This window comes from Muscardinus avellanarius (assembly GCF_963383645.1).
Source record: "Muscardinus avellanarius genome assembly, chromosome: 8".
Lineage (NCBI taxonomy): Eukaryota > Metazoa > Chordata > Mammalia > Rodentia > Gliridae > Muscardinus > Muscardinus avellanarius.
This window is the reverse complement of record NC_137794.1, coordinates 88,230,239-88,252,644: the sequence shown is the minus strand read 5'-3', so window position 1 is coordinate 88,252,644 and position 22,406 is coordinate 88,230,239. Positions and strand designations below refer to the sequence as shown.

Below are 22,406 nucleotides of genomic sequence, written 5' to 3'. Positions count from 1 at the left end.
TGGAAGTATTAACAAATGCTACTTAAGATTGCAATTACTGAGCCGGGCGTGGTGGTGCACGCTTGTAATCCCAGCATTTGGGAGGCTGAGAAAGGAGGATTGCAGTTCATGAACAGCCTCAGCTACTTAGTGAGGCCCTCTGCAACTCAGTGAAACTCTGTTTCAAAATATAAAAAATAGGGCTGGGGGGTGTGGCTTAGAGGTAGAAAGCCCCTGGGTTCCATCCCCAGTCCAAAAATCAAAAAGATTGGAATTACTACTTTTCAGCACACACACTTGGCATGCTCTAATTACACTCCCTGTTTTTTGTTTTTTTTTTTGTTACAGTGTTGGTTGCATCTTTTGTGGCCCCAAAGAACCCATTAAGGCTTGCACACGTTTCAGAGCTCGAATCCTTATTTTTAATATTGAAATTCCTATCACTAAAGGATTTCCCGTAAGTTTCAAAATGTTTTATTGTTGTTTTCATAAGTTCAGTCTCTTCATTCAAAAATGTAATAACTTTCTTTATAAGATGCTATCTTCATTTTCAATTAACATCTTATTCTCATCTAGACAACAGAATTAGAATTTAAAAATCATTTTTATTTTGTTTTTTATTTTGATCTTTGAGCTAGAAGACTTTTTCAAAGAGATATTAAGAGGATAGTTCATAATAAGATGCAAACTTGTGATAATTTAATTAAATTCTTATGGGGCTAATGGTATATTTAATGGTAGATAAATTTTTACTATGTAGCTAATATTTTTAGATTGGGTCCTTATTGCTTTTCTTTAATATACTTATTTGTAGTGTTACTTATAAAAGTAATAGAGTGTTTAAAAATTTTTTGGAAATCATAAAAACTACTGAAAAAATAAGCTAGGCATGGTGGCGCACGCTTGTAATCCCACCATTCAGGAGGCTGAGGCCAGATGATCATGGTTCATGGACAGCCTTAGCTATTTAATGAGGCCCTCCGCAACTTAGTGAGACCTGGTTTCAAAATAAAGAATAAAAAATAGGGCAGGGGATGTAGCTCAGAGGTAGAATGCTCCTGGATTCCATCCCCAGACCTGCCAAAAAAACAAACCAAACCAAAACAAAAAAAACCTACTGAAAATAAGGATGTTCTACAACTGTATGATCTACAGACATCCACTCTTTTTAAAATTTTTTTTTCCTTGATGCCTTGTAGTCATGCATCTTATTAGGGTACAGGGTGGTAGAGGCATATATGCACACATCACTCATTTTAATACCATAATGTTAACTTACCCAGGAAGATATTACTTGGGGCTAGTCTGAATTTCTTGTTTTATGTGTACTTTTTTCACAGATTTAGTCTATGTAAATTTTATAATACAAAATTGTATTCATGACATACTGTTTAATACTTCCATAGTTATATTTCATTTCTTCTGCATACTAAAAAAGGAGTAAGAGCAGATCACCAAAGTTGTTATAGTTGAAAGTATTTACTTTTTAACTATTCAAAACTTAGGTTATTGATTGCCAAGTAAGTAAGTTAATTGCTTTTGAGCAAATGGGACTCATTCATAGAAAGCAACATGTCCTATGGTGAGAAGGTGGGAGGTTACTGTGTGTTTTTACTCATGCAATAATATTTACCAATGGGAGAGGTAGAGAGGTCAAGAAATCAGTAGTTACTCTGAATAGTAATATTGTCTTCCTGTTTGCAATAGTTCCTTAAAAATAAGCATGAATTGAAAGTTTTCAGCATAACTTTATGAGATTTTACTTACGTATATTGATTGAAAAATACCAGAATGAAATTTGATTCAGATAAATTGTTATGTCAGTCAATGTACGCCCCATGGAAGGGGAGACTGCAAAAGAATTTTTTTTTTTAATCAAGAAAAGGCTTTCTGAACAATTAAAAAATTTAGAGAAAATAATAGAAGAATAAATTAGACTTTAATTGAATGAATAGTTGCTTTTTATTTCAGTAAACCACATGTTTCGATATTTACCATTCTAACCATTTTTAAGTGTATTAATTCATTGGCATAAGTATAGTTGCAATGTTGTGCAGCCATCAACAAGGACTTTTTGCCATCCCAAACTAAAAATTTATGACCATTAGAAACAACTTCCCATTTTTCTCTTCCCTCTACCCTTCAATAACTACTATTCTTCGTTTCTCTATGAATTTACCTATTTCAGATTGCTCATATAAATGGAATCATACATTATCTGTCCTTTTGTCTCTAATTGATTTCACTTAGCACAACATTTTCAAAGTTTATTCATGTTGTAGCATGTATCAGAATTTTTCTCTTTTTAAAGCCATTAACATTCCGCTGTATATATCCCTCATTTGGCTTATACAGTCCTAGGTTGACAGATTGTTTCTGTCTATTGGCTCCTTGAATAATGATGCTATGAACATGGTTGTACATCTGTCTCTTTTGTTAATTTCTGTTTTCGATTCTTTTGACTATACCTAGAAGTGGAATTACTGGATCATATGGTAATTGTAACTTTTTGAGGAACTACTAAATTATTTTTCTCAGGGACTGCACCATTTACATTCCTATCAGCAGCATGCCAGGATTCCATTTTCTCCACTTTGTCATCAACACTTATTTTCAATTTTTTAAAACAAGGATATAATTTTTATTTTTTAATAATAGTTGAACTAATGTGTAAAAGTAGTGTCTCATGGTGGTTTTTATTTGCATTTATTTAATGATGAATGATTTGGGGTATCTTTTCATGTGCTTATTGGATATTTATATATCTTTGAAGAAAAGTCTATTGAAGTCCTTTGCCTATTTTTTTTTTTTTTTGGAAGAGAGGCATTCTGCCTCCAAGCTACACTTCCAGTCTTTCTTATTTTTATTTCAGAACAAGGTTATGCTAAGTGCTGAGGGTCTCGCTAAAGTCCTCTGGCTGACTTTGAACCTACATTCCTGTCTCAGCCTCCCAAGTATGAGAATTACAGGCATGCTCACCACACCTGGCTTGCCTATTTTTGAATTAGATTATTTTGTTGTTATTGAATTATAGGAATTCTTCATTTGTTCTAAGAATTAATCCCTTATCAGATAAATGATTTTTCAAATTCTTTATTTGTTCCAGGAACTAATCCCTTATCAGATATGATTTTCAAAATTCTTTATTGTTCTAAGAATTAATCCCTTATCAGATAAGTGATTTAAAAACATTTTCTCCTGTTGTCTTCTCACCCTCCTCCTCCAGCTCCTCCTCCTCCTCCTCCTCCTCCTCTTCTTCCTCTCTCTCTCTCTCTCTCTCTCTCTCTCTCTCTCTCTCTCTCTCTCACACACACACACACACACACACACACACACACACACACACATTTATTTTGTGTTACTGGGAATTGAATTGAGTCCAGGGGCATTCTACCTCTGAGCTACAGCCCCAGTTCTGTTTTATTTTTTATTTTGAAACCCGGGCTCACAAGTTGCTAAGGAGTTGAAGACGATCTTAGACTTTCAATCCTCCTGTCTCAGCCTGCCAAGTACTGGGATTATAAATGTGCACCCCATATCCAGGTTTTTTCACTCTCTTGGTATGGTTTCCTTGTTGGCCTGAAGTTTCTCGTTTTGAAGAAGCCCAGTGTCTTTCCTTCTGTTGCCTGTGCTTTTGATGTCATGTTGAAGAAATCATTGCCAAGTCCAATGTCATGAAAGCGTTGCCCCATGATTTCTTCTAAGACTTTTATAGTTTTACCTCATACATTTGGATCATTGTTCCATTTTTTTTGTTAATTTTTGGTATATGGGTTTAGGTAAAGCTTTATCTCTGTTCTTTTGCATGTGGATATCCAATTTTCCCATTTATTGAAAAGACTGTTCTTTTCCTATGAATGATCTTAGTATTCCCTTGTTGAAAATTAAAAGACCATGTATGTATTGATATTTTTTAAATAGTTACATAAAGGCTTAAGGAAAATAACTTATTTTGCCGCCTAACATCATGTAGCCCATTATAGTTTGCAAAACACTAGATAGTTTGATTCTCATAACTCCACATGAAGCAGTTATAGCCTCGAAACCCTGAGGCCAGTGATTTCAGAATTCAGAAATGTTAGGAGAGTAAAAAGGGAAATGCTATCTATGTACATATTACGTAAAATCCTTAACAGAAAGTGATGAAGTACCCAATTCTCCATGATGAAACATTATGTTTCTGTACCAAAACTTTTTTTTTTTTTTTTTTTTTTTGTGGTACTGGAGATGGAACCCAGGGGCAGTCTATCTCTGAGCTACAACCCCAGCCCTATTTTTTATTCTTTATTTTGAAACAGGGTCTCACTGAGTTGCAAAGGGCCTCACTAAGTAGCTGAGGTTGGCCATGAACTGCGATCCTCCTGTCTCAGCCTCCCAAATGCTGGGATTACAAGCGTGGGCCACCAAGCCCAGTTGTACCAAAACTTTTTAACATTATGTGAGATTCATAGGACTTTAAATGGTCTCCCTTCAAGTACAGTTTTGCTACATCAATTGGTTTATAGCAGACTTGTAAAAAAAAAAAACTACAGGTTTTCAGTCTTTGGGGATTTTCAGAATTGTAAGCAAGCTTTTGTAGAGGTCTGTTAGTTTTGTCTCCGTTAACAGATGAAGAAATGGAGGCTCTGAGAGGTTGTAACTGTATGAATAGTAAATTAAGCCAGGGCCTGTTCTTCATCTCTTTCACTGGGAAACCCAGTACTTTTTTGTTTCTCCTTGTTCTGCAGATTGCTTTATCAGTGACTTTTGTCATATATAATATGGGTTAAAATGTTTTGTTAGTGTGGAGCCACTTCTCTCTTATTTGAATGTAGAGTTTTTATTTGAATGTAGGTTTTTTTTCCACTTGTGTGTATTTTGTTAGAGCCAACAAAAAACATTGTCCAAAGACAGTGTGGAGCTAGAAGGAGAAATTAAGCCAAACTTCAAACTGCCTCAACCCATTTTTGTCCACCCTGATTTTTACCCTGGAATTCACACATAGCTCAACAAAGGGTAGAGGGAACTTAGCTAACTTCATTTCTTTGACATTTTGCAAGCCATGAATACCAATTTCTTTGTCACATCTGAGCTGAGTGAAGAGAATCATGCTTGTTTGTCTAAGTTGTTTGTAATGAAAGACATGTTTCATAGATATTTAGACTTAGACTTATATATTAGCGGCCTCTATTTGAGACCTGACTTCATGGAATGTGCGTAAGTATTTCCCACCACGTTGGCATGCATCATGTCCCCCGCCCCATTTGGTGGGTAATTACTTTGGAATCATCAGTCATCACAGTCATCAGGTGCCATTGAAAAAGAAAACCAATTTGCCTTTTTGGAATAATAGAGTTTCAGTTGTGCCCTTATTCTTTTTGAATGACCTGATCTTGAGAAAGTTCCCAAAGCCTAGGAATCTAGGATTGTATATCCATATTCCCTTTTGCATTTCTTTTTCTTTTCCTCTCTCCCTTTCTTCCAAGCCCAGGGCCTCACACATGCTAGGCAAGTGCTCTTCGATTGAACTACAGTCCAAGCCAGCCTTTCTCTATTCTGAATGTACAAACTCTTTTGGCCAGGAGATTCCAAATTTGAAATACTTATGTTTCTGTAAGCATACCAATTGAATTTTGATACTTACACTACTTCCTGGGAATTTGGTCTTTCCATTATACCCAAACTATAGGCATATTGCACACTTAATTAAAGCCTATTATTTATTTATTTATTTATTTATTTATTTATTTATTTATTTATTTATTTTTGTGGGTTTGGGGAACCCCAGGGGCATTCGACCTCCGAGCTACACCCCTTGCCCTATTTTTTATTCTTTATTTTGAAACTGGATCTCACTGAGTTGCAGAGGGTCTCACTAAGTAGCTGAGGCTGTCTGCGAACCATGATCTTCTGGTCTCAGCCTCCCGAATGCTGAGATTACAAGCGTGCGCCACCATGCCTGGTTCCTATGTTTTAAATGAGTATAGTCAGTCTAACTGTTATGGTATCCAAGACTCAGTTTCCTTTTTTTTTTTTTTTGGTGGTACTGGGGTTCCTGGAAACCTGTCTACCTCCGGTGTACACTCCCAGACCTGTTATTTTATATTTTTATTTGGAAACAGGGTCTCTTAATCCAGGGAGGCTGGCTTCAAAGCTGCACGATCCTCCTGTCTTCGCCTCCCAACCGCGGGGATTACAAGCATGCACCACCACACCCGGCTCTGTTTCCTTTTTTATAAAATAAAGGTCTCATTTGTGTGATTTCTACAGGCTCCTTAGTAAGTAAAAGTAGAGAAAACTAGAGATTTGTAGCTCTAAGATTGACCTAATAGTAAAATTCAGCTCTGATATGCAGTGGCATGGCCACATTAAATTACGTAACTTTTTTTTTTTTTTTTTTTGGTGGTACTAGAGGTGGAACCCAGAGGCTTTCTACCTCTGGGCTATACGCCCAGCCCTTTTGTATATTTTATTTGGAAACAGGGTCTCACTAAGTTGCTGAAAGCCTCACTAAGTAGCTGAGGCTGGCTTCGAACCCATGCAATCTTCCTGTCTCAGCCTCCAAAGCACGGGGAATACAAGCATGTGCCACCATGCCGGGCTGTCCATGTTTTATGTATAAGAAAAATTACTATTAAAAATGTTACATAATTTAGAGCCAGGCGTGGTGGCTCACGCTTGTATTGCCTGTGCTTTGGAGGCTGAGACAGGAAGATTACACAGGTTCGAAGACAGCCTCAGCTACTTAGTGAGGCTCTCAGCAACTTAGTGAGACCCTGTTTCCAAATAAAATATAAAATAGGTCTAGGAGTATACCGCAGAGGTAGAAAGCCTCTGGGTTCTACCCCTAGTACCACCAAAAATAAAATAAAATAAAACATGGGCAATAATTGCTAATAATCTATGGTCATCACCTAACTGAATGTTTACTATGTGCCAGAAACTATTTTAAAATGGCATTATCTGATTTTCCTCATTTTAGTATAAGGAACCTGAGGCTGAGGACTTTTCAGGTGTAGGATTATTAAAGAGTTTGCCCCAAGTAAAAAGTGATTTAAACCTATATCTATCTGACTTTAAAACCAATCTCTCTACCCCCATATAAATAAGATTAGATAGTAGAATGAATTCTATCACACAATGCTTGGCCCTTACCAATATTATTTACCTTTTTTCTTTATCTCTAGTTTATCTTCATTACTTAATAATGCATTGGTTGCTGCTAAGGCTTGGATAGATCCTAATCCAAACCAGAATATAGGCTGACTATCTGCATTCAAATAATAGGCTTTTAGTGTGTAATATGTCTATAGTTTGGGTATTATAGAAAGACCAACTTCCTAAGTATTAGTAAAACTGCCAGAGTTTAATTAGTTTGTAAACATCATCTCCCCCTTCTCTTATTTTTATGATGAAACAATTTACAGTTGTTGAACATCTACTATTGCCAGACCTGTTGTCTTATCCTGTTTTCTTTCTCATCACAACTCTGTCAAACCTGCCAATTTTACAACTGAAGAAGCTGAGGTGTAGACAGACTCAAGTAGAAGAGTAGTCATTTAATCCCAGGTCTTTCCCTGCTTTTCCAAAGAATAATAATAAAATAATACAGTAACAATAAGAATAACTTAAATACAAATTATCTTTATAATGGCCCTAAAATGTTGTTATTCTCTATTTTTACAGAGGAAAAAGCTGACAGGAAAGTTAACAGTTTACTAAAGTTTACACAGTACTGGAGGGGTAGGAATTTGAACTGCCTCTTGTGACCTTTCTTAGTAAGTTAATACCCTCTGATCAGAGTAGAGGGCCTTGGATGAGGCAGATGTTGACTGACTCCCAGGAGCAATGCTGACTGAGCATAATTAAATGTGAGTGTCAAAAGAAAAGTCTACACTCCTGTGGTGAACAGTTTTTCAGTGTTACAATTTGTTTGTTTGCTTGTTTTAGGTGCTGTTACACTACCAAACCGTCAGTGAACCCGCTGTTATTAAACGACTGATTAGTGTCTTAAACAAAAGCACTGGTGAAGTCACAAAGAAAAAGCCTAAGTGAGTGTTTTAATGCAGAACTCATAAGCACTAACAATTTAAGCAAATTCCTTGCAGATAAGCTGATTGTTACAGTATTTGAGGTAAATGAAGGCTATTTTTTTTATATACTTTACTTGGAAACAGGGTCTCACTAAATTGCTGAGAGCCTCACTAAGTATCTGAGGCTGTGTGATCCTCCTGTCTCAGCCTCCAAAGCTCTGGGGTTACAAGCTTGCGCCACCACACCTGGCTTGAAGGCTATTTTTACTTGTTCCAGAAAATATGTTTTAATGACTAGATTCAAACCAACATAAAAACAAAAACATTTAAGCTCCTGTTTAGGTATAATGTTAAATATAATTATGTTAGATGTGGTGGCAGGAGAAGTGACATGAAAATAAAAAATGTAAGCCGGGCGTGGTGGCACATGCTTGTAATCCCCGTGCTTGGGAGGTGGAGACAAGAGGATTGCACAGGTTCGAAGCCATCTGTGCTGGCTTAAGAGACCCTGTTTCCAAATTTTAAAAAAGTATAAAAATAGGTCTGGGAGTGTAGCCCGGAGGTAGAAGGGTTTCCAGGAACCCCAGTACCACCAAAAAAAAAAAAAAATTAAGTACTAATTTTTATAGATGTCTGCATGAGGCCCTGATGATAAAAAGATAAGAACATTTTAAAGACGAGTCCTATATTTTGAAAGACGAGTTTGAATAATGTCTATCTCTGGTTCTAGAGTTCGCCTTTATGCCTTCCTTAACTTCTCGTCACCTGCTTAATGAGATCATTCCTTGTGCTAAGAAAAATGTCATCCATCTCTACACCTCCAGCATCTGTTTTCTTTTTTTTTTTTTTTAACTTCCGGGCTACACTCCCAGACCTATTTTATATTTTTATTTGGAAACAGGGTCTCCTAAGCCAGCATGGCTGGCTTCAGACCTGCGCGATCCTCCTGTCTCAGCCTCCCAAGAGCGGGGATTACAAGCGTGTGCCACCATGCCTGGCTAGGAAAGTATTTTCTTATCTGCCCAAAAGTCCACGCAGAACATCAGCTGAAGTCATCCCCGCCATTTGGTCCTCTGATTAGCATTTACTGTCCAGGCCCAAGTATAGACAGTTCCCCATTGGCTGAGACAAAGTTGAGATTTTTTTTTTTTAAGAAAGTATCTCCTAAGGAACTAAGTAGTATAAATAAGGACAAAACACACAAGACTAGAGATGAATGTTACAAAATCCAGATTTCTTGCTCTAGTTCAGCTAAAGGCTAAGCACGGAGAGCCTTGGCTGCCTCGGCTTTGGGGTTTTCCTCAACCTCAGCCCTATGGGGAATCCCACCCAAAATCCCCTCCTTTCTCTTTGGTGTTGCTCACCTGCACCTGTATGAGGGCCACGGTGGTGAGCAGGTTAATGGGTCGGCTGCAAGTGCAGAGAATCTTCACACTGCAAGTAAGCCTCAGCCTGCTCCTCAGGATGAAAGGGCTGCTTCTGGATTTTGAAACTGTCTTTTCAGCAGGTGGCTTTAGCTTCTAGCATGCCATAATGTTATGAAAATGTGATTTATCTATAAGATTAATATATATATTTTTTATTATTATTTGGTGGTGTTGGGGATTGAAACCCATTCCTCTTGCCTACTAGGCAAATTCTATACTACTGAGTTGCACTGTCAGCCCATTTTTTTTGTAGGTTCTCTCATGAATGCCTTCACATGATTTATATTCTCAGCAATCCTGCGAAGCCGCTAGCAAAGTGCCACAAAGCTCACAAGGGGCACGGGCAGGATTCTCACCCATTCAGGTCGTTTAAGTAAATCACACCTTTTGTTCAGGGGCCAGGAAACTGATTTGGAGAGTTTTTGAAAATGGCTCTTCATACCTAATTCTGGGTTTTCCTTCCCTACTCCTGCCACAGAATTCTCGCTCAGTAAGGTCAGGGCTTAATATATTCTCATGTTCCTTTTTCCTTTCATCTGTATAGAGCTTTGCTCTTCTATTTTGCACAGGCACCATTTGGCTTTTTTCTTTTATTCTAGTTCAGACACATTGTAGACTCAATTTTTAAAAATCAGAATGGAATTGAACTTTAGAGAAACTAAATTAACCAAAGGCAAAAAATATTAGATTCTCTCCATCATCAGGAATTAAACTTTGGGCTGCAACCATCTAAAAGCAATATTTGGAAATGGCATCTTTGTAGGGGACTTGTTTGGCTTGGTCATTCCCTAAATCTGTCTTTAGAAGGAGAGCTTATGATTCTTCTCCTCTGTCTTTCTAGAATACACCAAAATTAGATTACAAGATATTTCCGAAATGTCCCTTTTTGGGTTCTGTTCTTTCAGTATGTCCGGATGGGACCCATACACAGGAATTTCTGTTTCCTTATTTGTATGAAGCCCTTTATCATGTGGAAGAGTGTGTGCTTAGCATAAGCAAGGCTCCACATTCAATCCCCTGTATCAAAAAACAGAACAACAAAGACAGCTTCCTAACACACATTTTACAGGGAAAAACATAGAGTACTATATTTCTCTTTAAAAAGCCAGTACTTTCTTATGGTATTAGAGTTAATTAACTTCTCAGTCTTCTCAGGACTAAAGCACTGATCAGGAGGGGCCTCAGACATTTGGGGTTATAGTGGTCCTACAAGGGATAAAATTGTATTTGGAAGATTGGTTAAATATATATATATATATGAAGCCAGGTGTGGTGGTGCACACCTGTAATCCTGTACCTGGGAGACTGAGACAGAAGGATCACAGGTTCAAAGCCAGCCTCAGCAATTTAGTGAGATTCTGTTCCTAAATAAAAAAGAAAAAAAAAAGAAAAAAAACAAGAGCTTGGAGGTAGAATGCCCCTGGGTCAATCCCCAGTACCAAAAAATATATATTTATAAATATATTTTTCATGTATATGTATATTTAAACTGTGTAATGTTTCCTAAATCCAGAATTACTCTTCTCATTATATTTTAACCCAGGAAAACTCTAAGGTATATATTTTCATTCAAACACTTACATAAAACATTTTTGGAAGATTATGGTGATTTGTTAATTGAATATTAAATATTCATTTTCAGGTTGTTTTTCCATTACTTACTTTTGTTGTATATCCATTTGTTCCTTTTTTTCTTCCTTTCTTAACAGGCTGTTGACTAAAGGCCAGAATGCATTGGTGGAGCTGCAAACACAAAGACCAGTAGCTCTTGAGCTCTACAAAGACTTCAAAGAGCTGGGGAGGTTTATGCTGCGATACAGTGGTTCTACCATAGCTGCTGGTGTGGTCACTGAGGTATTGGAAAGGGACTATTTATGTATCCATGGTTGTGTTGTCTTTTCTTTTACCTTTTAGGGAAGATTACTGAGATCTTCTGGTTTCAGGGAACTACACATAAAGTATTAGAAAAAGAAATTAAATTTTTTTTGAAAATTGAAAGAACAGTGGGAAGGAAATGTTTGGTCTTAAACATTCTGTAATGAGACTTCCAGCCGGGGCGTGGTGGCGCACGCTTGTAAATTCTTTAAATTACTAGCTTTTTATGGATTTTAAATGCTTCATTAGAAATTCCAATTAATATATTAATAATGCTTTTAAAATGTACCTGTTATATACTGCAAGGTACAGTTGAATTTTGGAGAAAATATCCAGAAATAAACCAGAAAACTTCAGTAATTTGAGTTCTTTTCCACATTATAATAATTAATATGACTCTTATGTATATTATATTTTATAGAGGACTTTGATGCTTCATATGATTTTCTGCATAAAACTATTGAGTTAGTTTAATTGAATATGTAATTTGAGTACAGAGCTTCAGAATTTAGTTACACATGTATCATGTAAAATCTTATTTTTGAATTTCTAAAGCACCAAGATGATTTATATGTATCATCTATATGAAATTATGTGGATGGCCAGGTAGGGTGGAGGCAAAGAGGATCAACTCGGGAGCTAACCTGTCTGTTTCTATTCTTGCTCCACCAGCTTCTAGTACTATGAGTACATTTCCTCTTTAATTTATTCATCTATAAAAATAGGAATTTGCTTCTCAGAGTTGTAAAATGAAATGATCCATACATTGCACTTGGTATAATAATCGGCACTGCATGCAATAAATATAGCTAGTTTCACCACTGTCATTCTATCGCCTTTAGTCTGTCAAGGCATTCTTTATCAAAAAGCATTCTAAATAAGAGTTTCTTCTGGAAGATAATGGAGCATATTATTTTAGAAATAACATGACTAGGTAAGAAAAGAAAACATTTTAGAAAAAGAAAAAAGTTTCCTCTTATAATTATTTCATTCTTATTTCTGTTTGGTTGTTACTCTTTGTGTGACTAAGTTATAGAAATTTTTTTTTAATTTTTTTACAGATAAAAGAATGATGGGTCAATTTCTACCAAGTTTCCAAAGACATTTGAAATCGCTCACGGCTGATTTGAAAGAATCCAGATATGTAAAGAAACAATGTTCAATTGATATTTTTTAAACGAGAGGAAAATTAATGCTATAGTTAGCTGCAAAGAATATTAATATTCACCCTTCCAAAAATGTCAAGTTGCCAACAGGCAAAAAAAGGCTGAATTTGCACTTTCACTTAAAAACCCTTCTTTCCCTTTGAAATGGTAATTAATGGATTTACTTTGCTGAGATTTATGAAAGTATCAGTATTAGAAAATACTGAAATCATCATGAAATAGACTATACTTCCAGCCTAACCACAAAATATTTGCAGTTTTCTCTTTTCAGCTCTACTACACATGTTTTAAAGAAAAGAACTAAACTGAGCTTTTGATGTAGTCAGTACTGAAGTTAACTTTCTTTTTATTTAACTCTAAGAAAAGATTTGCGGAAGGTTACAATAAAGGTTTTTTGCATTGAGCAAAGGAGTAATCCTCCTCCAAGTCAACCTTTGAAAGTGTAATTTTGAATTAGTGGGAGCTTTTCATTTGGTGACCAAGACATTATTTAAGTTGTAAAGCCACCTAATAAATGCCTTAGTTTAAGCATATGCAATATGTGCCTTGTTCCTTAGGTATTTATGAGATTCTCTGCTGCTATCAATGACTGTGACTTGGGGGGAGGCTTATGCAATCTTTGTCACCTAAGAGTTTCCTGGTTCTTTCACATGAATTCTTGCTTTTTATCCAGACTTTCTCACCATTTCTTTTTTTTTTTTTTTTTTTTGGTGGTACTGGGTACTGGGGTTCCTGGAAACCCTTCTACCTCTGGGCTACACTCCCAGACCTATTTTATATATTTTTTTATTTGGAAACAAGGTCTCTTAAGCCAGCACAGCTGGCTTTGAACCTGTGTGATCCTCCTGTCTCTGCCTCCCAAGTGCGGGGATTACAAGCGTGCGCCACCACGCCCGGTTTTGTCGCCCATTTTTAACCACAGCCTGGCTCTCTCCCTTTCTCACTTTTCCAACTACATTTATGATACCTAGTCTGTATCCTGAATCTCTGATAGATTGTGAGTACCCTATGAATAAGCAACAAACTCCAGGCTTTACTTATCAAGTATTTGTTGGACTGCTCCCTCTATACAAGAAGCCTTAGTATAGATTTTGTCTTCTACGGAGCCTGGGACTCTGATCTGAGGGACTATTATGATAACATTTTTCTTGTTAGCAATTGATGTGATTTTGTATTTTGATGGATTCCCTTATGCTGCATCATTTCTTCGTGATTGAAGAGTAACATCGACATGGTAAAGTTTACAGGTCATAAGTGCAGTGCTTGGTGAATAATGACCACGTGAACACAGTATATACTAAGTAAACCCATAGAATACATTTCTTTACTAAAAAAGTATCTGTGCAGTTGTCACTTTAGAAACCATTTGCAGCCAGGTGTGGTGGCACACACTTGTAATCCCAACACTTGGGAGGCTGAGACAGGAGGATCGCACAGGTTTAAAGCCAGCCTCAGATACTTAGTGAGGCTCTCAGCAACTTAGTGAGACCCTGTTTCCAAATAACGTATAGGTCTGGGAGTATAACCCGGAGGTAGAAAAACCCCTGGGTTCCACCTCCAGTACCCCCCACACACACACAGGAATAATTTGCTGAGACAGTGTTTTATTTACATATTATACCAGTCAAAAATTTAATAACTGTATATGACAGAAGCAACAAAGAAAAAATTTTGACAGACATAACTAAAAGCAAAAAGGGGAGGGCAGTCCAGCTTTGGACCAGTCTAGATTGAACAGCTCATACAATGTTATAAAGGTCTCATCTCCACCCTCCCTGCTGCGACTTGAGACTCCATAGAGAATCCCCATTGCAGTGCCAGGTACTAGACACTGCAGAAGGATTCCACACCATGTCCTGAGACCTCCATCCAGGGCAAAGACAGGCCAAGAGCATGTCTCTTCCAGAAGTCCTGGAACCATCTCATCACTAACTCTGAGTTCTGTTTCTTTCCCTGTGGTATCCTCATAGTGAGGTATGAAGTGAATGTAACCAGCACAGAGCTGGGAGTTGAGGGGTATTGAAATTCAGGGTGCACTTAAGGGGAAATGCACTGGGGGAGTAGCGAGAACAAGATATAACCACTGTCTATATTGTATAAGGCCATCGAATTAAGAATTTTCATTAAGTATTTAACATGGGTTATAGTAAAAGAAATGAATGCATCTAATCATTTCCCCCCTCTTAAATTGCAATGGAGTTTAATCTGTATTATGTTTGGAATTGATTGTTATCGCAGGGAATGATGGTGTTATTAAAAGGTACTACTGTGGGAGAAGACATTGGCAGTGGAAGTTGGTGTCAGTTAGTGATAACAGGGTACAACAAGCATGCCCAGGCTGGGTTGTGATCCGATTGCCTTGTGCTGCTGGCATTTCCTTTCAAACTTAATAGTATGTCTACTGTGGGTCACTCTGCTTAAGGCATTTCTTTACTTGACTTCCTTTTTTATGCTTTTACTCGTTCCTCACACATATGGCTTTATCCTCTGACCTTGACTCTTTGAGGCCCCACTGACCAGTTGCCTTGGGTAACCTTCCTTGAAAACATTACAGCAGAACATGTTTGATTTGCTTTTCTTTTGTTTTTTCTTGGAAGTACTAAGGATTGAACCCTGGGCATTCTACCTCTGAGCTACACTCCAGCTCTTTTTTGTTTTTTATTTGAAAACAAGGTCTCACTAAGTTAGGTATGGAGGTGTACGGAGAGCTTCAATAAATTGCTGCAGCTGGCTGCAAAGCAGCCTGCCAGGTACTGGGATTATAAGCGTGCACCACCACGCCAGGCTGACTTGTGTTTTTACACATTCACTTAGGACAATATCTGAGCTTCTCTGTGTTATGAGAGATGTTTCAGAAGACAGTTTCTAGACCTAGTTTCTTTTTCTTTAGTGGGTATGTAATTCAGTCATTTTAATTGTTGTTACAGTGCATCATACTCACTTTGAAAATTTTGGGAAATAAAAAATATAAGAAAGAGTAAAATTCACTTTTTTAACTCAAATATAACTGTTGCCAGTGTTCTGATGTACTTTTTTTTTCTGTGTCTCCAATGTGTAATTTTTATATAGTTGTGAACATCAGTCAACATCTCACTTTATTATTAATCACGATTTTTAAACAAATATTAATGGGGTTTTAGGTAAAAAGTAGTAGAATTACAGATCTTAATGTGTAAAAATTAAGATTATACAGTTTAAAATACAGATAAGAAGATGAAATGAAACTGGTTCATCATTTTTGTTTAGTTTCCCTCTGAAATATTCATGGTAATGTATGAATAGGAAAACATTCATTCCTTCCTTCGCTATTTATGTGCCTGACATGTTTTAACCATTGTTACAGTACATCACAGAAAATCCTGGGGTCTGGTCTCAGCAGGGCCGATGGTCCATAAACTATGAAGGAGTATTAGCAGTGTGAAAGCATCCCAGAGATAGTGCAGAGGAGAGCAGGGGAGGAGGAAATGCCAGTAATGCTGATGCAAATATACTTTATAAAGGATTCTCCTGAGTCAAACCTGTTAAACTTCTCATGGCAGTTCCTCCCCTGCCAATTCAGAAATGCAGCAGGGTGAGAAAGGAAGGCAGATTTTGCCTTGGTGAAATAATCCAACGTGGTAGCTTTTGACCTCCAAACTGGCATCATTTCTTCTCTTTCTTTTTTTTTTTTTTTATGGTACTGGGTTGGAACCCAGGGGCATTCTGCCTCCAAGCTACACCCCAGCCCTATTTTTTATTCTTTATTTTGAAACAGGGTCTCACTGAGTTGCAAAGGGCCTCAGTAAGTAGCTGAGGCTGTCTATAAACTGCAATCCTCCCGTCTCAGCCTCCCAAATGCTGGGATTACAAGCGTGTGCGCCACCACGCCTGGCTCAAACTGGCAACATTCAAAATTCCACCAACAATGATAAACTTTCTTTAGAACCCATCAACCTCCAGAAGAAGAGCCACATGAATGAGAATGGAGTGGTGGGGCTGAAGCTGGAGGGACGGGAGGCAAAGTGAGGAACCAGCAGCAACCTTATCCCCTTGGCCACTGGACCACAGCCCTCGTCTGGAGTCTCCGGACCCGGGGTGGCCTCTGGTGTCTGGACACAAATGTGCTTGCAGGAGGGAAACAGCAGGCAGATGATTGCCAGCGCATCTAGCAGCACTCAGATGGGCTGTGAGTTGGCTGAAGGTAATTCATATGCCTTGCTTTCCAGCACTTGGCTTTACATATCTCTTATTTAAAAGTGAGTTAAGACATCGAGCAACAGGCTTTTGCTGTACTGCATGAAGAACAACATTCAGAGCAATACAAGCAAGACTTTCATGTTTGTTGGAGGAAAAACGATTTCATTAACTACTACTTGGTATCTCAGATATAAGAGAGTGTTGCTATGTTGAGAAAAGAATTGCGATAGATGAGAAGAAAGTCTGGGGAACCTAAGTCTTCGATTCAGGCGCTCATTGAAGGCTGTAAAGAATAGACTATAATTAGGCCGGGCGTGGTGGCGCACGCTTGTAATCCCCGCGCTTGGGAGGCGGAGACAGGAGGATAGCGCAGGTTCGAAGCCAGCCGTGCTGGCGTAAGAGACCCTGTTTCAAAAATATAAAATAGGTCTGGGAGTGTAGCCCGGAGGAAGAAGGGCTTCCAGGAACCCCAGTACCACCAAAAAAAAAAAAAACAACAACAACAAAAAAAAACAAAAACAAACAAAAAAAAAGAATAGACTATAATTGCAGAAAATAGGATTGATAGAAAAGCTGACCTTGGAAAGCACTTCTACAGGAAGACACCAAGACTGCAGACATTGGGTTTTATATAAAAGTCACAAAAGCATTACAACTGCACCTCCTGTTATACCTTTTAAATATATAAGATTAAACCACTTCAGAAACAAAGCTCCTAAAAGAAAAGTCCTCAAAGGAAAGATAAGACAGCCTCAGGCTTTTCTACTTCAAATTAAAGGAATTAGCACCCCACAACTTCAACACAGCTATGGCATGAGGGCCTCATGAGGGCCTCAGGTGTCCTGGCAGAGGGGTGAAAGGAGGGGGGAGGATTGAAAAAACACCGTAAAGAGATTAAAACTGGAGAGTTAATGATGGAAAATTATGCAGCAAGTATCTTTCGATGCCATCGAGGACCACTAGAACACAAGTGTGGTCAAAATTTGTTTCATTGTTGTGCAACAGAAGAGACCACAATGATGAGAAACTGTTTCTCACTAAGAATGTGCAAGGAGGGCTTTTATAGAGATTGAGCATGTGCAGGCAGTTTTGGGGAAGGTTAACAATGAGGGAGGGGTTCTTCTGGATTGGGTGCTGTGCACCTTTTAATGTGGGGAGTCGGAGGAAGGCAGCAGCCCTTCTGGCCTGTGAACAGTAGCTCACTGTTTGAGGGTCACTGGGTGACTTCATCTGCTGTCAGGGAATGGGGAATTGTTGATGGTCAGTGAGAACACGGTGGTCTAGCTGTGAGTGCCTCGCGAGCTCTTACCTGTCAGAAGATGTGGGGTTTTTTTTTCTCCCTCACATTGAAACCATTTAAATATGTAGAAGAGAAAAGTCTAAATATAGTTGTAAAAGTACAACATAAAATAATAAAACAGTGAAGTATAAATTGTCCTTCCAAGTATGGAGACATGAAGTACAGTAAGAAAAGGCATTAAGATACCTAGAGTCCATAGAGGGACTACGTTGTTATTCCGACAATCACAGAGTTCAAGACTAAAGTAACCTCTAACAGAATTAGTAAAACTCTTCATATCAAGACAAAACAGTCTAATTGGTGGAGCAAAAGATAGAAAGATAAGCAAATGAAGACAAAGGCAGCAATTATAACAATAAAAGAAAAAGAAAATCTAAGATTATTTACAAAAACATGAAAATGAGACTTTCATAGTACTTGTTAAACCTTCAGACTGCATACTAATGATGTTTCCCTCCATGTTTTGGCTGCTCAGAAGCTCACAGCCAAACTTAGCTCAGTCCCCAAGCTCTACAGGGTCTAAGTTAGGCATTTTACAAACCATCCTTACTGATTTTGTTTTCTTGTTTGCAAGTCCTTATTTTCCTTTCTTCCCAATACTGTCCTTTCCCATACTCTCAGCCCATTGTGACTGATGTATTTTTATTTCTGTATTTCAGCTCAAATTATTTATGGAAATCAAAAGAATAAAAAGTCAGCAGAGCAAAAAATGTATATGTGTGCCAGGTGTGGAGTCACATGCTTGTAATTCCAGTACTTGGTAGGCTGAGACAGGAGGGTCACAGGGGTGGGGTGGGGGTGTCGCTTGGAGGTAGAATATTCCTGGGTTTAATCTTCAGTACTGCAAAAAATTGTGTGTGTGTGTGTATCTAACATACATATCTTATATACCATGTATTATGTATATGTTTATATTACATGAATATATAAGTATGTATATAATAAGGAATTAAAGGATAACATTAAATATTATCAACATACAAAAATAGCTAAATAAATGTTTTACCACAGAAACCTAGAAAAGAGACATGACTTACCTCAGGAAAATACATTCATAAGTTTATATTAATATATATGTTACTGAATAAGTAAATAAAGGCAGAGGGAGAAGAGACATCTCCTTTGAAGAAGCATTCCAAATAATCTTTGTAGAAATGCTGTTCTGAGAGGGGTAGAACATAACTCTCCACTCTTAAGTATGGACTGAGCATACTTAAGTACATATCAGTACAGTATGGGAAAAGGATCAAAAATGAATTTTGTAGTGGAGAAACCTTAGTACTACCTCAACCAGGTGTCCAAGGCAAGCATCACCAGTGGTAAGTCCTGTTGGTTTTAGGGACCAGGATATGTGTGATTGGGTGGAAATGACACTTCACCCTGTCTTCCTCTCAAAACTAGTAACACCAGTCTAGTCATGAGAAAGTATGCAAATTCCAGTGTAGGGTCATTCTACAAAATTTTCAACCAATACTCATCAAACCTGCAGGTCATCAAACACAGGATGATATGAAAAAATTCATGCCCAAAGGAGCAAATGTAATGGGCTGTCATGAGCCGGATCCTGCAACATAAAGGTTTAAAACTAAGAAAATGTCAATAAAATGGATTTCAGTGGATAGTAATGTGTGACTACTGGTTCATTAATTGTGGCAACTCTACTAATGTAATATGGCAATAACAGGGAAAACTGGGTGTGGATTTTCTGTAAATACAAAACTTTTCAATAAAAAGGTCTATTTTATATAGTTCTTTAAATTTTGATGTTATAACATTTGATACAGGCAAAAGTATGGACATAATTTGTATGTAGGTTAAGAACAATAAAAAAGAACTCATCCTTCTAATGAATTAAAAAATTACTAATAAATACCTTTGAATCTACCCTAATCTATCACTCTGCCTTTTTCCACCCTGACCATGATACTTGATTTTGGAGCTTAACATTTCCTTACTTTTAAAAATGTATATCTGCATATGTACATGTATGGTCTGAGTATGTGTGTATAACAGGAAGTAGAAATCCAATTCCCCTTTTTAAATTATATATTTTTGGAAGATATTTTGAATATATGGGTAGAAAAGTTCCAAATACAGTACAAATAACTTTTTTTCTTGAAACTTTGAGTATGTTGCCATGTGATGGCACTTCACTTCTGAATGTTTTGAATAAGTATTTTCTTCAAAGAATATTTTGCATAACCATAACCACAATATGACCATCAAAGTTGGGAATAATATGTAGATTGCTATCTAACCAGTCCTTATTAACATTTCACCCAGTGAATTAAAAATGCCTCTACCCCTACTTTATTTCTGCCATGGGGAGGGTGAGGCTATCCCTCACCTGTCCTGGAGGTCTGGTTTCTAGGGACTGGAGGATTCTTCCTGTCTTTTTTCTTCTCTTTTCTCTCTCTCCTTTTTTCTTTTTCTTTTTTCCTCTTCTGACTCCTGTCTTCTCTCCCCTCTCCTCCCTTCCCCTCCCCTCTCCCTCTCCCTCTCCCTCCTCCTCCTCCTCCTCCTCCTCCTCCTCCTCCTCCTCCTCCTCCTCCTCCTCCTCTCCCTCCTCTCCTCTCCTCTCCTCTCCTCTCCTCCCTTCCCCTCCCCTTTCCCTCTCCCTCTCCCTCTCCCTCCTCCTCCTCCTCCTCCTCCTCCTCCTCCTCCTCCTCCTCCTCCTCCTCTCCTCTCCTCTCCTCTCCTCTCCTCTCCTCTCCTCTCCTCTCCCTCTCCCTCTCCCTCTCCCTCTCCCTCTCCCTCTCCTTCTCCCTCTTCTCCCTCTCCCTCTCCCTCTCCTCCCTTTCCCTCTCCCTTCCCCTCCCCCTCCCCCCTCTCTCCTTTTGTGAGTATGTGGTACAAGGGATTGAACCTTGAACCCAGGGGCATTCTACCTCTGAACTTCATGCCCAATTCTTTTTTAATTTTTTATTTTGAAGCATGGGCTTGCTAGGTTGCTGAAAGTCTCACTGGGTTTCGGAGGCTGTTTTTGTACCTGTGATTCTTCTGTCTCAGCCTGGAATTACCTGTCTCAGCTGGAATTACCGGTGTGAACCAGAAATTTCTTACCCAGTGCCACCTCTACCTCCCTTGTTCTTCGTCAGTGGAGGATTGCAAAACAACTTTTCCAGCTCAGCTTCCAGGTATACCTTATAAATATTAAATAATGCACTTCAAATGTACTACTGGTGGGAATGTAAACTAAGACAGTCACTGTGGAAAATAGTATGGGTGTTCTTCAGAGAACCACCATTTTATTCATGTATGTGATTCCTCGGTATATTCCTGAAGGAAATGAAGTCAGTATACAAGAGATACTTACATACCTATCGATTGCATCACTGCTCCCAACAGTCAAGTTACAAAGTCAGTCTGTCAACAATAAAATTTGGGAGATTATATATATATATATATATATATATATATATATTATATATATATATATATGAATGAATATTCGGTCATAAAAAAGTGAAATCATGTCATTTGCAGGAAAATGGATGGAATTAAAGATTGTCAAGTTAAACCAGATACAGAGACACAGAATGAGAACTATTCATATTTTCTCTTTAATATGAAAACTACAAACAAACACAAACTCTAGTAGTAGAAAAGTGGCTATTAGAAAAAAGGATCAGGGAGAGAGGAGAGGGCAAGAGAAAATAGGGAAGGTGGGTACCATGAAACTGAGATACGCATGGAAATTCACAGTGAAAGCCATTAATTTGTACAATTAACATGAGTTAAATTTATGCATATATAATTTAAAAATCCACTCCACGGTATGAAGTCTTTCTGGAAGTCCGCTGCCAGTGTTGTCCCTGACTACTGCATTTCATTCTGTAATTCACCTCTGGTCTGTTCTTGGCACCTTAGCTCACTGTCAGTGCTGACTTCTGGTGCCTATTCTGGCTGCACTCTCTGGTCCCCTTTTTTTTTACTTCATCCCAGGCAAGTCTCTGCATCCTTGTTTTGTCCATGATCCCAGAACCGCAGCCTGGAAGCCAGAGCTCCCTCCAGAGTGAAAACAGAAGCGATATGAAATCTGCAGCCTCGTTCCTGGTGAATGTGGACCTGGACTGACAAACCCACGTTCTAGGCTCTACCCTCGTACTCAGATATGTTAGGAAAATTCTGTTAAATCTCTTTGGACAGTGGAAATGGCCCCTGGCCAAGTAAAACCCTACTTGTGAGAATCAATTCAATTCTTAAAACCCATTTCTTTGGTTAAATTGGGTCTGACCCGGGCCTGAGGAAGCCTGGGGGACCTGCCGCTGTTGGGAGCTGAGAGAAAAGGGATCCGTGATCCCTGGACAGGTTTGGGGATGGGGAAATTTGTAAAGAAGCCACTTCTGCTCATCCTAAGGTAATGTGGGTCAGAATAGTTCTGGAGTTAACCACTTGGATGGATCATTCCTTTCACCTTACGGATTTAGTATAAAGCAGCATATTTTCTTCACTTGCCTCAGAAGAACTG

At 38.2% G+C, this 22,406-nt stretch overlaps 1 protein-coding gene across 1 annotated transcript in view; it reads left to right on the top strand.

The window, feature by feature from the left end:
- LOC308266102 (HBS1-like protein) overlaps window positions 1–22,012 on the top strand; it is a gene marked incomplete at both ends in the record, with an annotated part of 49,162 nt that extends 27,150 nt beyond the window's left edge. The window contains 4 exons of the mRNA XM_080700128.1: window positions 328–436; window positions 7,909–8,009; window positions 11,128–11,272; window positions 21,881–22,012. Of these exons, the coding sequence (XP_080556254.1) occupies window positions 328–436; window positions 7,909–8,009; window positions 11,128–11,272; window positions 21,881–22,012 (487 nt within the window). The remainder of the gene's footprint in view (window positions 1–327; window positions 437–7,908; window positions 8,010–11,127; window positions 11,273–21,880) is intronic.
- Between the last annotated feature and the right edge of the window lie 394 nt (window positions 22,013–22,406).